General features: G+C 35.7%; 3 protein-coding genes across 4 annotated transcripts in view; 1 reads left to right on the forward strand and 2 right to left on the reverse strand.

Moving 5' to 3' along the window:
- LOC132791621 (venom dipeptidyl peptidase 4) overlaps window positions 1-19,593 on the forward strand; it is a 91,087-nt gene that overhangs the window by 26,339 nt on the left and 45,155 nt on the right. The window contains exon 1 of one of the 2 annotated variants that reach the window (XM_060800624.1): window positions 13,919-14,096. The exons of the other annotated variant lie outside the window; for it this stretch is intronic. The gene's annotated coding sequence lies outside the window, so the exon portion shown is untranslated. Of the gene's footprint in view, window positions 1-13,918; window positions 14,097-19,593 lie in introns of those variants that run through there. 2 annotated transcript variants of the gene reach the window in all.
- LOC132792884 (uncharacterized) lies at window positions 5,181-6,785 on the reverse strand. Its single transcript, XM_060802408.1, has one exon. The coding sequence runs from the start codon at window positions 6,675-6,677 to the stop codon at window positions 6,141-6,143; it is 537 nt and encodes a 178-aa protein (XP_060658391.1). The 5' UTR covers window positions 6,678-6,785; the 3' UTR covers window positions 5,181-6,140.
- LOC132790632 (uncharacterized) lies at window positions 11,699-12,455 on the reverse strand. The gene has a single exon (XM_060799237.1). It carries the CDS (start codon window positions 12,383-12,385, stop codon window positions 11,900-11,902), a length of 486 nt encoding a protein of 161 aa, XP_060655220.1. The 5' UTR covers window positions 12,386-12,455; the 3' UTR covers window positions 11,699-11,899.

The raw sequence follows: 19,593 nt of genomic DNA on the forward strand, positions 1-19,593 counted from the left end.
ATTTGGCTTTTTACTCTGCAATTTGTCGAGCCGAACTTTCTTCAATCGGAAGGAGACCCAACATCAATATTGCCAGTGGCGATTATCAACAGCTGCAGTTTGTTATGGGCATTTTGTTTGCAGAACTTTTTTGCAAACGAAGCAAAAGCCGTAGAAGAAGCAGCTAACCAGCTAACAACAAACTTGCCAACCGACAAATAAGTCGAAATTGCTACAAAATTTGCATTTGGCTTTTGCCACAAATTTTCGCTTGGGGCAAAACAAATACAAAAATCGAGATATTTGTTGTCTCCTCAGTTTCGAAACTGAATAAATTTTATTGCATTCTGTTTGTGACTTTATCGCAAAAACTCTATGACAACGTGTGGCACAACATAATTTCATAAACCACTCGAGCGCCACAAATTATGAAATATGATATTTCATTTCACATTTGTTTCTCTTTTTGTGTCACTAAATGTAATATTGTCAAAAGCATTTTGTCAGCCACCAAATCACAACTGCAACAACTATCAAAATATTCTCATCAAAAAATTCCGATGATGTTGCTGCAGCTGTCGCTGTGTCAGTTGACAAACTGACTCGACTCGAGCGTGGCATGCAACGTGCTCTTCAACTTCATATAAATACTTGTTGTTCTTCCTTCAACTTTATATTACACTTTCAATATTCAGCGGAAAAGTTGTTGTTGCTGCATAGAGAAGAAATGTCATAACCACAAATAAAAAAAAACAGGATATCGTTTATTATTATTTATGTAACTTTATTTCGATATTAGCTTAAGATTTTCGTATATAGACTTTTATTATTTATTTTGAATTTATTTTAAAACATTATTTAATATATTTTAAGAATAATTCTGCACTCATAGTCGAGCACACTCGACCGCCATTTCATTTTTTGTTTAGTCTGCTTTAAAGATAATAGTCTAGGTAATTCAATCAATAAATGGCGAATAAATTGAACACACAGATTTGCTAAAAATGAAATCGACCACTTTTAATTAATAAACCATAATAATATTACAGTGTATCAAGAGCAAATAAACTAGTGAAAGCTAAAGTCAACACTTGCAAATTTTTGTCAATTAACAACTTGAATGCATTAGAAAAACGTTTGCCAATTCGTTGCGCTTGTGTTGACTGTCGAATTGAATTGAAAATGGAAATTTCAATGCAACAGATGAAATTCAATTACAAAATGTCACAGGATACCAAACACATGCATAGAAGAGATGTGTGTGTGTGTGTGTGCAAATATTTGTGATAGGGTAGAATTTATGGAATGCCAGCAACATCATCAAACAGTTTTAAAATACTTGTCGATGGCGACAGCACATCAAACACAATTCCGAGTTCAAAGTAGCTGTCAGCAGCAGCAACAGCAGCGGCAGCATCTAAACTAATAACATTTCTGATAATCACACGCACATGGACGAGAGAGAAATCCGTACTAGAATCGAAATCGGAATCGGAATCCGAATCCGAATCAAAACCATAAACAGAATGAGAGTGGAAGAGAGAAATGCGCATTCATAGAAAATCAATTGAATTGAAAACGAGAATGAGAACGTGAAACGTGAAAGAAAATGAAATCGAAATTGAAACTGTAGCAAAACGATGATAAGCGGAAGTTTACTGATGAGTTTCACAAAAATTGTGGGCCAACTGAGGGTCGGAGGAACGGCGGGGAGGTGAATCACCTATTGGGAAATCTGCAGTGTCATTACAGACATTGAGAATGACTAAGTCGGATAATGGACAGAGACGACAGGCCTCTCAATGAACTCTTGTCCAGCGAGCTCTTCTCGTCAGTCAGTCTGCTTATGGTAATCAGCCGCAAAAGTTCTTTTGTTGTCCTTTTCCTGTCCTGTCCTGTTCGGTTTTCTTCCTGTCTGCGGACGCCAACGTTGCGCAAGGAATTAGCATTTCAATCAAATCAATTTTATGTGTCTGACTTGTTTTACGCCTCAACGCAATCATCATCATCATCATTGTTTGGATCATTATTATTATTATTGTCAGCATCGTTTGGAACGGTATTGAGAATATATCATTCCAAGTTTTTATATACATACTATATATACACGCATTTGACGAGCCGAAAAGAAATTGTCGAAATTGATTGATTAAATATTTATTCATACGGAAGTGCTTAGCGTGTCCTGGCTCCAAGTCCTGCGAGGACCTGGACAAATTTATGACTGAATTGTCTCTGCGAGCTGCGAGAGATTCCCTGTGGCCCACTTGATGCGTCATTCAGTTGGGCATCAAACGAAAAGGCGCAGTCAAAATAACTACAGATTCATTTAAAGGATTCTTAAACGTAAATAAGTGCTCTAAATGGTTTTGTGAGTACCTAAAGAATTTTAACTGACTTAGGAGGTAAATAAAAATGGAAATATGAAATATGATACTGAATAAATTATATTAAATTGTTTTAAAATTGTTTGTTTTTTTATAGTCCAAAAAAGAGAAGAATTTTATATTCATATGAGAAAAATATTTAAACTTTTCTTTTATTATGTAAACACTCAAAGAAACTAGAATTCGCTTATTTTATAACTGTTTCCACTATAGATTGGACTCAAAAACTGTAGTGAAATGAACTTTAAAGTCATATAGAAACTTGAAGTGACGATCTATTGATTATTTGATATTACTTAAAGTTTGAAAGAAACTAGAGCTAGATCAATTTCTCTATGTATAAAATGAGCTGACATCCAAATTAAAACATAATCCATTTTTGGTTTTTTATTGCTATTAATTTTCTTCAAAGTATTAAAGAAACTAGAATTTTCATATTTGCAAAATGACCAGCTTCCACAATTATATAATTTATATAGTCGTATAAACCCATTAAATGTTCATGAACGAAATTATTCGTCCTCTTGCCAAGGCCTCAGCACAAAGCCAAGAGTCTATATAGATCACAAATATGAAAACAGTTTGACTACAATTTGATTGCATATTTATTTATGCCCGCATGTCCTCGGGACATGCTCCATTCAATTTGTATTAATTTGGCCAACATGTAGAGAGAAGAAACACACACACACTGGCACAGACTGAGTCGTCGCAGCCTAAACATGGCCAAGAAGGCGCACTTAAAGCAGCCACGAGACCCGCAGGAAATCTTAATTAAACAACTTGCATGGCAAAATCCTTTTGTACAAATGGCCAACAAAGGAGCACCGAGCACCGACCACCGCCTGGTCCTTGTCTTGATTCTAGCTCCGTCTTTGGCTCTGGACAAACATGCACACAGCTGTGCTGACGCTGTGTTTTGGTATTGGTATTGAACAAATGCCAACAGAGCTGCAAGCAGAGAAAACATTTTGGCGGTTCTCGACTTTGATTTTCAGCTGAGAGTTCTGTCTCTACAGCATTCTCTGCTGTTGCTGCTGCTGCTCCATTTAGCAGGCATCTCATTGTTGTTTGGCCAACTACTCGTAAACGGGTTTGAAGCAGCCGCTCAATGGCCCTTAACAAATTAGAAGCTGCTCAAAAAGACGACTCTCTGCACTCTCATTCCTCGTCTCTCCTCCTCCTGGGAGTGCGACATGAACTGAGCCATTAAAGCAATAATAAATTTTCATGCGCATATCCATCGACGCTTTGGAAAACTCCCATGAAAATTACGCCATAAAATGCCATTTTAATGGCGCACATCAAAGCTCTTTCTTACGCTTCGTATCTATGTGTAAAAGTTGAAGTATGCGAAAGCTGTCGGTGTGTGTGTGAGTGTGTGTGTGTATGTAATAAATAAAAAGTTGACACTTGCATGACCTGCGAGTTGAAACTGCGAATGGAAACAGCAACATTTTATGAAAGATATAAAAATCGAATTCGAGCATTTCATTTGGCCAATGAAATCGAACACAAAGTGCAAACAGTGAAACGGATCATGGCAACAATAATCGAAATATATATAATGAAAACACAGATAGATTAAGAGACCTTAAAATAAATGTGATTTGCACAAATACAATTTTTACGCTTGTTTTTTATACTCTCGAATATAAGCAGCTTATCTCGACTAAACGATTCGTTGATTATTAATTACGATTATTGGATTATCTCTTAAAATTCTTAAGATTAAATATGTTTGTTCTTCGAATTGATTTTCTTTGTTAATGAAAATTGGCATATTGACATTTCATTATTTGTTTAGAATTTAAAGCTTGATTACTGACTATCAAGATAGGAGATCATTTAACTTTCTTAGGTCTACTAATTTAGATTCAGTGAGTCATGAGAAACGAGGTTTATTTTACCTCTATGGTATATTTTTTGAAATGAAATAGTATGTGGATATACCAATTAGAACCTTAAGTATGTTAAAGTATTTTCATTTTGTATATTTTTAGAAAATCAAATTTGAGCGCAGTAGTATATTTTCAAATTTATACCGCACTGTTTTGCTTTTATTGAAAATGGGTAACAGGTATCTCATAGTCGAGCCCGCTCGACTTGTTTACCATTATTTCAAAAATTTGAATGAAAAATTATTCTTACTAATTTAGTAATCATAAACTTGTTTAACAAATTTGCACAAATTGAAATGATTTGTGCTGCAAGATATGTTTAAATAAGTTCCTTCAACGATGTCATTTTAGTTGTCAATTGAATAAGTATTTCTCGTTGTAATTTTAAGAATTTCCCATACTCGCCTTTCAATATTTGCTGTCATGCACATTTGATAGTCAAAGAATTTGCATTCTCTTGTAAGAAACCGTATAAGGAACCTTCATTACCTTTTAGCATTTCCACGTCAGCAAACAATACTCGAGTGTAGAACTCTAGAAAGCTTGAAGAGAACCACACCTCAAATTGCGATTCAATGGCAACTTTACCTGCCGGGGGGAGGAATTGTTAAAAAAAAAACAAAAAAAAAGGACATAAACAAGAAGAAAGAAGCATAACTAAAAGTAAACTTTTCTGTTTCAGTTTCTGTGCATTCACTGAATGCATTCAGTATGAGAGATGCGAGTACTCGCAATCGTTCGTGTTACTTGAAATATGCAAACTTCTGTTTTATGTCCTTGCTGGGGCATCTGCTGGTCAGTTGAGCAAAGAACCTCAGTTGTTGTTATTCTTTTTTTCTGTTGCGTGATTTTCCCCCTTTTATCTTGCTTAGTTAACATTTCGTGTTTTTTTTCTGTTTCACTGTTTTGTTTTTATTTTTTTTTTTTTTTAAGAAAAATGTTTCAAGTCGAGCGTACATAAAATCACACACACAAACACACACATCTATGTATATTTCTTTTGAGTGGCAAGGAGGCTTTAAAAAGAGAAAAGATAGAAACGAGAAACGAGGAAGCAAAATGAACTAAGTTGGGAATGTTATACAAAAGTTACATCCTGGGCCTTGGCCACTTTTGCATTACATTATCTCGGCAACTTTTGTGTTGGCAATTTCTCATGTTTTTCTTCATATTTCATCTGCTCTCGGTCTCAGTCTCTGACTCAGTCTCACTCTCAGTATTTGTATCTTCCATTGTCGGGGCCATAAACATGTCGCATAGTTGTTATGATGTTCTTCTTCTTCTTCATCGTCTTTTGCTCGCTGATGATCATCATTAGCATCATTATTGTTCATTGCCAGGAGAGAACAACACGGTGGAAAAGAACTTGCGCTGATGTTACATGCAACATCATGTTGTGTCGACGTCGTCTGCTTCGGCTGTTGTCTTGTCACTCACGACAGGCGGCGGGGACGGCGGGGGCGACAGGCGATGTGAGAAAAGTTTGCCTCATTTTCATGTCAAGTCAAATGAGTTTTGGTAAGTTGGCCAAAGTTGACGCTCACTTAATGGTGACAGTAATTTTTAATAAAAGCTGAAAAGTGCCACGATACTCTTTCTTCGCTCCTTTGACTTTGACTTTGTCCTGTTCACTGTGTGTTTGTGTGTGTGAGGGGTATAATGAAGGGAAGTAACGTTAGGAACAGCAAAATGTCGATTAACACTCGAAATTGTCAAAACGATTCCGTAGAATTGCTTCACTTTCATCGTACTTGTACTTCTATTGTTTTAGGGTTTATATTCTTATTATTTTTCTCAACTTTTTTTGTTTGTTTCGTTTACGCTTGTTGCTGTTGCTGTTGCTGTTGTTGTTTTTGTGGTTGTTTCATCATTTCTATTCATTTATGCGAAAGGATCGTTTAATGCCACTACTCATAGTCTTGGGAGATGACGAATTATTTCCCCAATGCCTGCATATCAATGTCTTCGATGACTGCGGCCCCATCAGCATTCGATGTTGCACACGATCTTGTCGCAAGCTGCAATTCATAATACGTTGCGCATGCGCCGTGGTGGCCTCCAATTCGCGTCGCAGCTTAATGCACTTGCTGTTCAGATCCACAAAGATGGCGTTCAACTCATTTGAGGTGCGTCCCTCTTGCTTCACTTCGGCACAACTCACCAGACTCAGCAACGATCCTGAAACTTTCGTCGATCGCGCCAAACCAAGACTCGATAACGAGGGCGAATTCGGTCGACCAAGCATGGGATCCAGGTGAAAGGGTTTTACATCAATTCGATAGCGATTCGGTTCATTGTATTTGCGATCCAAACGCTGCACTATTCCCACACACTTCAGCAGATCGTTGCGTATCAGTTGGCAGAGTTCGAGGGCTCGATCGATTTCCTGATCTTCGCTTTGGATCATCATTGAATTGAATGTTTTGTGTGTGTTTTCAGTTTTCAAGACGTGTCTCACACGAAACAATTTCTAATGTCATTTGGAATTAATTTCAAAGCAAACTACACAAATTGTTCGAAAAACTTCTATAAAGTGCACAATTCGAATTCGAGTTGGCATCCCTTAGAAAGTTTAAGCTTGCAACCTACTTAACAAACATCAATTCTTTTTAAATACACTTTTTCTTTGTTGAAAGGACTTCAAAAAACTTATCCAAGTTTTCTTTATTATCTGTCGTGGTATAATGTTTGCACTAAATGTGTATAGCTTAAATAAAGAATCATTTATTTTTATTTATTTATTAGCCAAGAGATGAAATATTAAATCAGAGAGATAGAGCTATAATGTTTCGATCGCACTTTTAATTTTTGCATGCCGCTCGATTTTATTTTGGATTTTTGACACGCCCACTTCCAACTTTAAATTTAAAAGCAAGCGTAATTTTTTTAAAGCTATAGTTACGATTACATACAATCATAATCAGACAAAAATTTGTAGAAGGTAATTAGGTAATGGTTTTATAACTGTTGTTACTGTTGGGTTTTAATTGCCTTGGTTGAGAATCTGGTATATTGTGTACCTTATTACATTTTGTCCACTTAATATTATATCGATATACCAAATCTGCATAGTCTTCAGAATATATAAGTATTTTTTTCGCTCTAATAGAGGATGCATAAAGTATATATGTTTATATATTATATTCACGTTTACTTATGTTCCAAAAATAAATAATAATAATTAGTCATAAGGTTGCCAGCAATTCTAATTAAATTATCAATTTAATACAACTCTCGCAGCTTAGTTTATTATTCGCATATTTGTTTTTCACATTTCATCATCATCAACTGTGGCTTTAAGTTATTAACTCTCGCGTCATGCTGGCTCGCCACCACAATTTGTTGCAACTTCATTTGCATGCTGTGTGCGAAGGATGGCATTAAAGTTAAGGATGCGCATAATTAAGAGCCGCGCTTAATAAATTAGTTTCTCCGGGGAACAAGACAACGTTAATCCAGTTAGTCACCACTCGCGAATACCCTAGAAAAATGCTGATAAAAAAACTGAGGAAATTTATTGAATCAATTATGAAAATACCTGAAGTGAAGTCTAATGCATTACGTCTGACAACTTTGCTTGAGCAAACTTTGAGCCAGAGCATTTCGAATGTGTTGATACGGGCGGAAAAAAAATGTGTGTAAAAGAAGAAAAAGTGCCAACATGCAATTTTGAACGCCCAAAGCAACGCTTACTCGTTAGTATCTGCAGGTTGCCATTGCCCTCGGGGCACTTGAAATAGATACCCAACTGGGGAACTGACTCGGCGACTGTCTCTCGCTTTACTTATGTATGTTTGTCTGTCTGTCTGCGCCGAGGGCGGGCAACCTCAAATAGAAAACAATTTCAGCTACGCAAACAGCGCAGCAAAAAGGGAAGCACAAAAATTAAATTGCAAGCGAAATGTGAAAAAGTAAAAAAGCGGCAAAAATGGTAAATGGTGAATTGTGAATGGTGAACGGTGAATGGCAAATGGAAAATAGAAAATGAAAAGCATTTCTCTCTTCGCTCTTGCATTTCTCTGTTTTCATTTAGTCGGACGTTGCGTTTGTCAAACATCAGGTGAAATAACAAACAAGCCAAGCCAAGCACTCTCGCACAATAATTTGGCAACATTCAAGCTGTTTGCACAGCCATCGACAACAGCAGCAACAGCAACAGCGACAGCAACAGCGACAGCCACAGCATCGTGGCGCTCACTTTAATTAGGCAACGCGGCGTATGCGTAATATACACTCGCACTCGCAGCCAGTGTTAGAATAATCAATGACACACCCAAGAACGAAGAAAAAGTGTGTTTGACTTGCGGCACGTATCGCCTGCCAGCGCGGTTGACGTCGACACCTGTGCAGCATGTGGCAGTTGCACGCTGCTGCTTGTGGCAAGTTTTTAAGTAGTTGCATAGTTGAGGCAAATGACTTTTTCCCTAGCTGAGAGCTCAGCTCAGCTCTAAGCTTGTTCATGCATAGCTCGCCTGGGTAATGAACAAAGTTCTGCGTTGCACAAACTCAAGTCAAAGGAATTACATTGAAAATACCTCGAAATTGTTGACGCGTTAACAATTATTCGATCAAATCAGGAAAATTAATACAAAAAAAAGAACAATACAAAAATTGCTTCACTCAGCTGTAAAATGTTCAAGCCATGAGCAAGGAAACAAATATTGTTTTCTTAATAAAAAAAAAGAAAACCTTTTCCCTTGCCAGCATTTTGTTTTCCTTTGCCTTTTTCCTTTTTTTTTGGGTGGGTCTCAAAAGCGTTAGCTATTTATGCTGTCAATGGCAAAAGTTACTTGGCCAACAAAAAGTTCGCCAGGCGAATGGCAAAATGTTGATTATAATACGCGCTACTTGTGTTAATATTTCATTTCTCTCTTCTTTTTTCTTACTTACAGGTAAGCTGCGACACGCTTATATGGTTTTTTTACAGGCAGTATAACAAAAGAAAAAATGGTAAGCTACTGCCACAATGTGTAATAACAACTTTTCCGGCTGTCACACATTCTTTGCAAGTGACACTTTCGATGTTGGATTAATCATTTAAAAGCGGACAAAGCTTTATCGATCAGCCTGACAACGAAATGTTTCATTAATCTATGTTTAAGCTGCAAGTTTGCTTAATTTGACAGATTGGAAGCAGCGCTTCAAACTGTCTGAGCAGCTATTGATTTATGGTGTGAGACAAAATCTGTTGACAGCGCATTAAAATATTTTAACACAAGTTTACTAAGTTTGAAAATTAGTATTCTTTGGCTTCTCTAAGTATTTGAATTATAAAATTATAAGAACTGACTTTTTAACTGACTAAGCTGTGTCTACTCACTGCTGCAAAATTCCTTCAATTTTATTTTATTTTTTTAGATGCCCTTTCTATTTTTAGGATTTAATTGTTTTGAATTTATATTCTTTTGTTGCTTTAAACAATGTCTAAAACTGACTGAGTTTTATTGTATTTTTTACAATTTAATTTCAATTTAAGTTATGTCTTTTAAACTGCTAAATTACTTCTTCTGCTTACAATTATTTTATTAGATTTATTTCTTTTTTGAATAAAAAAAAAATTGTTTTAGAAATTAGCAATCAGTTTTATATTGCTGCTTTATGTCATATCAAAATCTGATTTTGTTTCATATTTAAAAGAACCTGTGTCTTAATCACCATTGCAATATTTTTACAATTTAAATTCATTTGAGATTTATTTATTTCTCTTAAGAATACTGCAATGCAATTGTTTCTTTCAATTTTTTTGCTTCTCAGATATAATAACACCAACTGACGTAGTAATATTTTTCTAATACATACTTTAAGCTTAAGTCGAAAAGAGTTCTAAAATATTCTAACAATTTGAATTTATTTTAATCGGTTTCAATTTATTTTCAATAATGGAATGCGATTGTTTCAATTTGAACTCAAATTAAATTTTACTAGTATTGTAGTTACCTAATATTTGCTTTCACAACAAACGTTTATACTTAGTTATTCTGCTTATAACTTCAACTTGAATTTCTCACCTAAAGTACATTAGCTTTAATCTGCTATTAAAATCGTCTTTGCCATTGTTTTGCCAAAGACATTTGCTTGGGAGTTTGCAGTCAGTGGCTGCCACTTTTGGGAGGGGGTGCAATTGAATAATTGATTTCCTCCATTGTCTGACACACGAAACTGAGCTAAAACGGAAAAAGCAAAGCTTAAAACTATCGATTTAATGGTCTATCAATTGACAGCATCCACGCTTAAGCCGACTACTCGTCGAATGCGATGTGAATTGAAGTCAAGAGACATTAAGCCGATTTCGGCAGACTCGTAAAAGCGCTGCTCAATCGCGCCATTGTCGGAGCATTATCGGCTTACTATATGCTTGAGTGGAAGCGATTCACACACACACACACACACAGGCACACTTGCACACACACTCGCAATCACATTCACACTCTGCTGTGTCGAACATTGTGAGTTGAGAAGCTGCAACAATTTTATTTTCTAAATTTCTTCTTTTAATTTTCCAACTATATTTTGCACTTAAATAAAAAGCTTACATTTCATCGGAAAAGCATTTTAATTAAGACGTAAAGCGGCTTTGCCTTTGACATTACGTATACGCCTTGCATGCCCAGGTCAACTTTTGAGTGAAAGTTGTGCACATATTTGCGCTTAATTTTCGTCACACACACACACACACACACACACACGCACAGAACATAATTGAAAGCAGTTGATTGATTGGACCACATAATCCAGTTAACTAAGGTATCCACAACGCATCCTGTGCGATAAAGGCAACGGGCAAAGAATTTAAAATTGATGTGCGGCTGCAAATGTGATTTATTACAAAATAGGCAAAGCAACCGAAACACACTCTCTGCCCTTGCTTTGTATTGATTATGCGACAAAAATGTGGCACAGCTCAATCATCAGACATTGCTTCTGGCATAATTGATGATTTTGGGTCAAGCAAAGGTTGAGAGTCAACGACATGAAACTACACAAAAAAGGTAAAGTGAAGAAATGCGAACATACAAAGTATTGTAATGCATCCTTTATCGAAAGGTCTACAATTTTTGGCTGCTTGCGGTGACATTTTATTTAGAACTTTTAACGCTAACAAAGACATATAACTAACATTATATTTTCCGTCCTTTAAAATTAGTTTCCCAGTTGATATTCTTCGATAGTTCTGTTTCATTTTAAAAGATCTTTTCTATAATATCTTCAGCAATATGATCTATTGGTAAACTTGCTTCAGTCGATGCATACACTTTATCTTGATAGGCCTCTCCCATTATCTCAACATCTGGCAAACTGCAACTTCAACCTCTCTAACAACTTTATCAATATGATGTTTTCCCCCTTTTAATATGAGTTTTCTTCGATGTTTGAGCTTTAGCTTGAAAGATTTCCCTTATAATCTCTTAAGTAATACATTCTTATTGTAAATTTACTTTTTATGGATGAGCTTCATCAGAATCATATATTTTGTTATGTATTTAGCAATTTGCCTATCTGGCATCGAAAGATCTAAAAGTTTTGGTTGCTGGCTATGTCATTCTGTTTAAATGTTTAAAAGTAACAATAATAACAAAAATATATAACTTTAAAATTATGCTGCTTTCCCCTTTTGTGTCATTAGATTCAACATTAGTTTTCCATATTCCAATTAGCATCCATCGCTGGTTCAGCTTTAACTTGAAAGATATCTTCTACTATCTCTTCTGAAATATTTTCTTCCGGCAAAATTTCTTCACCTTCAAGGAGCTCTCCCGTTATCTCTTCTGCTGACAAAATTACTTCACCTTCAGTTTCTCCAATTTGCTCATCACTTAAAGACTCTTCAACTACAATTCCTTCTGCTATAACTCTACCTTCATCCCCAGTTTCAACTAGTCCCAGCTCTTCCACATTGTTTCTTGCTTCTTCTGCTTTTGCTAATGCACTTTCCACAACCGCCTTCATCTCAATAAGCTCAGCACTCAAGGCTCTAATGCAATCCAAACTGTTGCGCGCTCGCATCAAAGCATTCGAGATATTTTCCCTCAACTGCTGCTGCTCGATGCGCATATTCGATGCATTCTCTCGGATGCATTGCAAGAGTATCAAACGATTATCAATGTTGTCTAAATCCATTTTGCAAAATGAAAACTACTTTTTGAACTGTTCATGCTCGATTCCCAATTTATGATTGTTGAAATTGATGGCAACGCCTATTTGTATGATGATTTATGACATTTACCTAATATAATTAGACGATAAGCGGATTAGTTTTCTAATCAAGTAAATGCAGTTCACACACTGTCACAATAAACATGCAATTATCATTATGAATGATTAAAGTTCGAGACAGTTTTGTATTCTTAGCCTTGTTCCATTTATAATTGATTATCCTGTGGGCAAAATGGGAACACAGAGAGCATAAGCATTTAAGCTTAATAATTTCAAAAGGTTTAATTTCCATTTTAATTGTATTGATGGCGATGGCGATGGCGATGACGATGGAGATGAGCGTCGTTTACTAAAGGGATTCCATTTTATCTACTTATCTCTTTCGCTCCATCTTAAACCTCATTTGCATTTTGTTGCTTGGGGTGAAATGAGAAATTTTTGAAATGTGAAAAAATGTTAATTGCTCAAAGCACTTGATTTTGGTTTTGTCGCTTCATTTTGGTTTTCCACTACTACTCCACACTTTTCTTCCTTCCTTCAGTCCTTCAGAATGTCCGAGGGGCTTGTTTGCCCTAATTGGATTAATTGGCATGCTGCGGGTTTGGCTTGAGGTTAGGTCAGTGTCAAAGTGATGAGGGCACTTGGCATTTTCATTAATTTCCCTTAATTTTTCTGCTTTCGCCACGTCTTTGGTATGGTGCAGAAATGCTCAGCTCAGTTTTGACAGAGGTTAAAGTTCACAGAGTATTGCAAATAATAACTTAACATTAATTTAAGAAATTTAAATTTGTAAATGTCATAAAATTTATTCATTCGTAAGTTGAATCCAAATGTAAGCTTTAGTTTTAATGCTGAGCTCTTAAGCGCTGGTCTTTTAGTTCATATCAAGTTATGCACACAAATTGTCAATGCATAAATATTACGTATACGCAGTGTGCGAAACTAAGCCAACGCAAAAAACAAGAAGTAAAACAAAAGTGTAATCCGAGTCACGAAACTCGAACAAAACTCAAATCCGCTTCTAAACAATTTGTCGACAATTTAGCCACACACAGAGACAAACACACACATTCACTCTCTCGCTTACACACACGCACTTGCATGCAATCGCCCACATAAAAGACACGCAGTGTTTGCCATGTGAAGGCCGCAAGCGACACCTGTTGCCTGCCATACGTAACTCACACTCAATGTGCTCGCTCTCTCTGACGAACTCACTCACTGCCTCTCATTCTCACTCACGTCGCTCTCTCACACTTGGCACTCCCACTCAACGCTGACGCTCTTTGTGGCGTTTGTTGTGCTTTGCTCTTTCGTCGTGCCGGCAAAAATACACAAGCGAATTTGGCGCCATCACGTAATCTGGTTTTGGGTTTTCTCACTCATTCGTTTTGTGCTGTGCTTCTCGCTCAATTGGCAAACTGGCGCTTCCAGCTGTGCTGTTCTGCTGCTGTGCTGCGACTTGGACTCGTTGGACTGCCGTGGCTCAGTTTACAGTTTAGTTGCCGCTTGTTAGTCGCCACGTGCGGTTCGTTTCGTTTTCGGTTTCGGGCGTTCGCTGGCGTTGCGCACTTTTACTTTCGATCACACGCGCTCGTTGTCTCGCTCCCACTCCCACTCGTTTACGTACTTCAGTGTGTGCGTGTGAGTGTGCATTGGAATATTGCGTAGTTGTGTGAGTGTTTTCATTCGCGTGCTTTAATAAACAGATGCATGGGCAAAATGGTTTGAGGCGTGTAGACAAACCGGCGGACAAGCGGACACAGAGACGGAACAACGGACAGACAACCGGATGGATATTCATTTCCATTGCGTTGGCGTTTGCATTTTAGCTGCATTGTTTGTCGCCGTCGTCGCCGTCGTCGCTGACGTCGCTGATTTTTCATTAGTTTATGCAGCACGCGGGCACGCGGCATCCATATGAATTTTGATTTCATTTTTCCGTTGCACACACAAATTCCTCAATCTATGCGTATCCACTTCAGTCTTTCCATCTATCCGCAACATTTGTTTGTTTGCACTGCGAATTTGCAACTGTAATCAAATTTCACGTTTCATTTACAACTTGTTATAATATTTGGTTTAGTCTTCTTTCTTTCTTTTTTTTTTTCCTGTTCGTTGCCGCCGCTTTGTCTATGCCACAGAAAAAAAAAAACATAGAAGAGAAAAATCAGAAACAAAACCTTTTGCCAGCATTTCTATTTTTTCTGATTTTCTTTATAACTTGGCTCTCGGTGAAATTTTGGGAAACAACAGTGAAGCAGCAACAATGCATGTGAAGAGACTCGTTGTACTCTATAAGCAGGGCAACCTGTCAAGTGTTATGAAGTGGTTACCAAACTTGGCTTTGCTTTTGCCTTTGCCTTTGCCTTTGCTTTTGGCCATCTGCCGAACTGCCAACAAAATGATGCATTAAACTAATTGCAAGTGAACAAGTCGGTAAATAAAATACTAAATCATTTCGGTTAACATCACAAAATACAACAAAATAAAAAAAGAATATGAAATCTTATTCACTGACAATCTAATTCATCATATTGTGTAAAAATAAACATCAAACAGAATTGCGGTAAATATAGAAGAAAAAACATTCTGAGAATTTTTAAGTTGCTGTTGAGAAATACAAAAACATAAATGAAAATTTGAAACATATTTAGAATGTTTTCAAAATAAATAAATTGTGATAATAAAAATAATACAATAAACTTAATATTTAAATTAATATTTTTAATGTGAAAATTTTATTATTTGAATATATTTTAAATTTACACAACAAACTTAAAAACTTAATGAAATAAAATATACAATGAAATAAATAATCTAATAATATAAAAAAATAAATAGATAAAAAAGTAAATAAAAGTTAATAATCTAAAAATTGCCTTATATTAATAAACAAAAATAAGAACTAAATAAGTAAAAAATAAATAATCTAAAACAAAACCTTTAAATAGATCAAATCTTTTAAAGTAAAAATAAACCAAAAAAATTTAAAAGCTAAAAATTAAATTGAGTAAAATACAATGTTTAAATTATTAAATTATGATTACATTTCTATAAATACAATCTAATTAATGTGTATTATATTGTTTTATTTGTTATCATCTAAAGTCTTCAATAAAAACCTATCACAATGTAGTTATTTTTTTTACAAGCCAATTTACATGTTAATTTCTCGACAACATTTCGCTGCATTTTTACACGTACTTGCCAAGTTGCTGTTGCAAATGTAAACTGCAGTTGGGTATGCTCGACTTATGAATACCCTGCAGCTGCAACAAAGTAGGCGAAATCGAAGGCAAGGTTGATCAAAATATAATCGCCAATAGCTGATTGATAAATGAATTCAAGTGCAAGTGAATTCGATTCGCATTTGAAGTGGCAATGATTTAAAATATGTTGTTATAAGTTAAGCTGCTTTCAGATAACACAAACTGATACACACACTCATTTATACATAAATAGCTCGTGTGTACATTTAAAATATGTACACTTTGGTCAAAAACATTTATGAGCTCACATCGCAGCCAGCTGTCCAAAATTTAGGCCGTTCAAACTGTTCCAAGTTGTTTTATTTAGATGGCGAGAGAAAGAAACTATATGTGTTCGACAGATATTCAATTCTATATTTAGATGCATTCTATCCATGCCGCTGCTGCTGGCAGTGAGTAGCCAACGGCACCCCACTGCGTATGAGTAATTTTCAATTGCCTGATTGATGAAAGTTGCAAAAACAAATCCAAATCGATTTAATTAATGCCAGCAAAACTTTTGCCAAGAAGCCAAATGAACTAGCAAAGTAAATACGTAAAAAGGTTCAATAAGAACAACTAAAAGATACCCTTTAAATACGTATTTATATCAAGAATAACTAAGAAAAATAAAGCTAAGCAACGTTAGCGCTTTTTTGCTGTTCAAAGTTCAAAGGGCATTTTACAAACTTGTGGCAAATGCAATTGCAATGCAGCTAATAATAACAAATCACTTGGGTGATTCCTACAATTCTCTTATCAAAACAATCGCAGCAACAACAACAACCACAACAACAAAAATTCAATTTAAGCGCAATAACATGTTTTTGCATTGGGGAATTAAATAATATAATTTTGAGCAAGCGACTGAGTGAGAGAAAGAGTTTCGAAAACATTTAACCATATAGCAAATATAATGAATGGCAATTAAGCCATTTCATTGACACGCTCTTCTTTTGTGTGTTTGTCAAATAATAACAAATAACAATAACTGGGTCAATGCACACCAGCTAAATTGAATGCAAAAAACAACAATCAGATTAGCTATCATTGACATTCAAACGAGTTATTATTCGAAACGGAAAATAATAAAGGTTAAAATTATATAAAGACAAATATAAAATTGAATTTTACAACATTGCACAGAAAATATAAAGTAGCAATTTAAAAATACAAGAAAATATTTAAAGTAATAATTAATATAAAGTAAAATTAAATGTTGAATATCAGAAATTGTAAGAATCGTAGAAAATACAGCTACATCTTTCTAGATTATTTATTTGCCATATTATCGTAGTCTTGTGTCAATTGAAAATAAGTTATAATCTAATTAAAAGGTTTTCCATTTGTTTTTCTTTGATATTGCTTTTCATTTATTTTGAGTAAGTGAAAGATTATAAAGAAGTTTAAATGCTTTCTTAATATTTGTATACCCTTAGGTTAGCAGATAGAGTGACGATTTTCAATACATACAATAATAACTACATTATTTATGATTCCCGATATATGAATTTGGATGCGATCAGACGAAATTTGTAGACGTTATTCAATAAATACTTTTGTATGGCAAAAAACTCCTATAGCAATAAGGTATTAGCGGTTTTGTCTGACAATCTGGTGATCTATAGAATATTTTAAACATATCAATATACCAAATATAAGCTTCGGTATATTTTGAAATTTTTGCAGTAAATGATTTTGGTATATTTTAAGAATAATACCGCACTGTTGTTGCTCTTATTCAAAATGGATTGCGAGTATCTCACAGCTATCTTACTTGTTTTAATTAAACTTTAAATTATAGAGTTAGAAAAATAATTAAATTGATAAAAAAAAAGTATTTATTTTATTGCTATTCCAATTATTTCCCTCGATAATTTTAATTTCAACCTTAAAAATCTGAACTAAGCATTACAATTTCTTCATTATCTTCCAATTTTCCTCCCTAATCTGTCGCTGTTGAATGAGCTTATGGAAAATACGCAAACAGATTTACCTTTTTGCCATTCAGTTACTTGATTATGCCAGTGTAAAGCTCTTACTAATTGAAAAGCATTCAAATGAATTAATAATTTCAAACGTAAACAACACGTTTTCAATGCGACAACAATTGTCACATTGTGTGGCACGTAAATCAGCGACTGCCGAGGAAATTGTATAAACAAAAAAAGCAAAATTAATTGATTAAATTTAACGAGCGGTTGCAGCAGCAGCGACAACAGCGGCAGCCACTTAACGGGACACAGCCTCACCACAGAGTTGAAAGAGGAAAACTGAAAATTATAAAAATAATTAAGCCGCCAACAGCAGCAGCGGCAACAACAACAACAGGAACAGCAGCAACAACAACACTGACAACAACTTGACAATTTAATGCTATTTAAAAAGCCCACGTCCGACTTTTTTGTCCGCTTAATTAACACTCTTGTAGGCATGTGGTTAAAGGCGAGATTCAGCGAGAGGGGAAAAGAAAGGGGTGGGGAAACCTGTCAACAGTAAGCTGCAGGATATTCGAGGGCTGTTGCACTTTTTGGTTTTATGAATATTAAGCACAGATTTTGTGCCAACAAATCGCTGACGATAACTGAGCGGAAATTGTGCTTTAACTTCGCGTTGAATTTATGCAAAAATTCGGGAGAAACAAAAATCGAAATGTCATTCGCCTCTTGCTATGTTTTTTTTTTCTCTCTTATTCGCTTTGGTTGGACTTCATTGCGCATTCAAGTGGCCCCGTTTGGCAAATGAAAATGAAAATAAAACCAAAAACTTGTCTACATGCCCAATTGGGCATTTGAGCTGTGGATTTTTCTGCGTCCTTCTCTCTCCTCTCTCCGTCGCTCTGTCTGTCTGCTTTGCTGTTACGCCCTTTGCAGTCAATGGACTTGGCTGAATTGACAAAAGTGCTGCACAGACAACAACACGACACGCAGGCAGAAAGGCAGGCAGGCAGGAAGGCAGACTGACACAATTTTCATTAGCAACGGCACAAATTTTCATAGCCTAATTCGAGGCGTTTCCATATTACGTATGCGTAACGTGTTACGCGCGCGCAGTAAAACGGCAAAAGAGCAGCGCGTTAAAAAGCAAATAAACAGCAGGCAAATAACAACAGTAAGAGGCAACAACAACAACTGTAGCTCATCAAAAAGGTAAACAATATGCACTGTGCAAAAGGCAAACATTTGCCGGGGAAATGAGCTAATTATAGGGCCATTAAAATGGCATATAAATTTGTTCAACGCCGTCCCCGGATCCCTTTTTCCTTTTTGTTCGCCTCTTCTTCCCATGTTTTGCTGAGTGATTAATTTTCATATTAATAAGCAACGCAACAAAAAAGAGACAGTAACAAAAAAAGAAATACGCGTAAAAAAAAAGAACGGACATTATACAAAAAGGTCGAGACGCCCACTAGAAACATGCTCACTTTTATATTTATGCATAATGAGAGTGTCGACGAGTATAATTAACAGTGAAAGCAACGCAAGCGTCAAATGAGAAATGTGCAAACATCCCACAGAGCTTCAATGGCCTTTCACACACACACACTTACAGAGAAAGCCAACACTCACACACCCACACACGCACAAACACCTTTTCATATTTAAATTAAATGCCACATTAAGCGCAAAAAAGAAGCAGACAGAAACTTATGTTCCTGATGTGGTAAATGCGGCATGAAACATGCAGTAAACACATTAGTTAATAACAAGTTGCCGCATTCAATTGCAATTTGCATATATCTCAAGAGTCCTTGTGAATAGTTCTTATGAAAAGTTCTTGTAAACTGTTCCCATCGAGATTATCACGTGAACAGTTCTTTAACACAGATTTCATGCACTCGTCCTATGAATACTACTTGTAAATAGCTCTTCTGAACAATTCTTGTGAACAGCTCTTGTTGTATTTCTAAACTGTTTCTAT

The sequence above is a fragment of the Drosophila nasuta genome, chromosome 3, assembly GCF_023558535.2.
Source record: "Drosophila nasuta strain 15112-1781.00 chromosome 3, ASM2355853v1, whole genome shotgun sequence".
Taxonomy (NCBI): domain Eukaryota; kingdom Metazoa; phylum Arthropoda; class Insecta; order Diptera; family Drosophilidae; genus Drosophila; species Drosophila nasuta.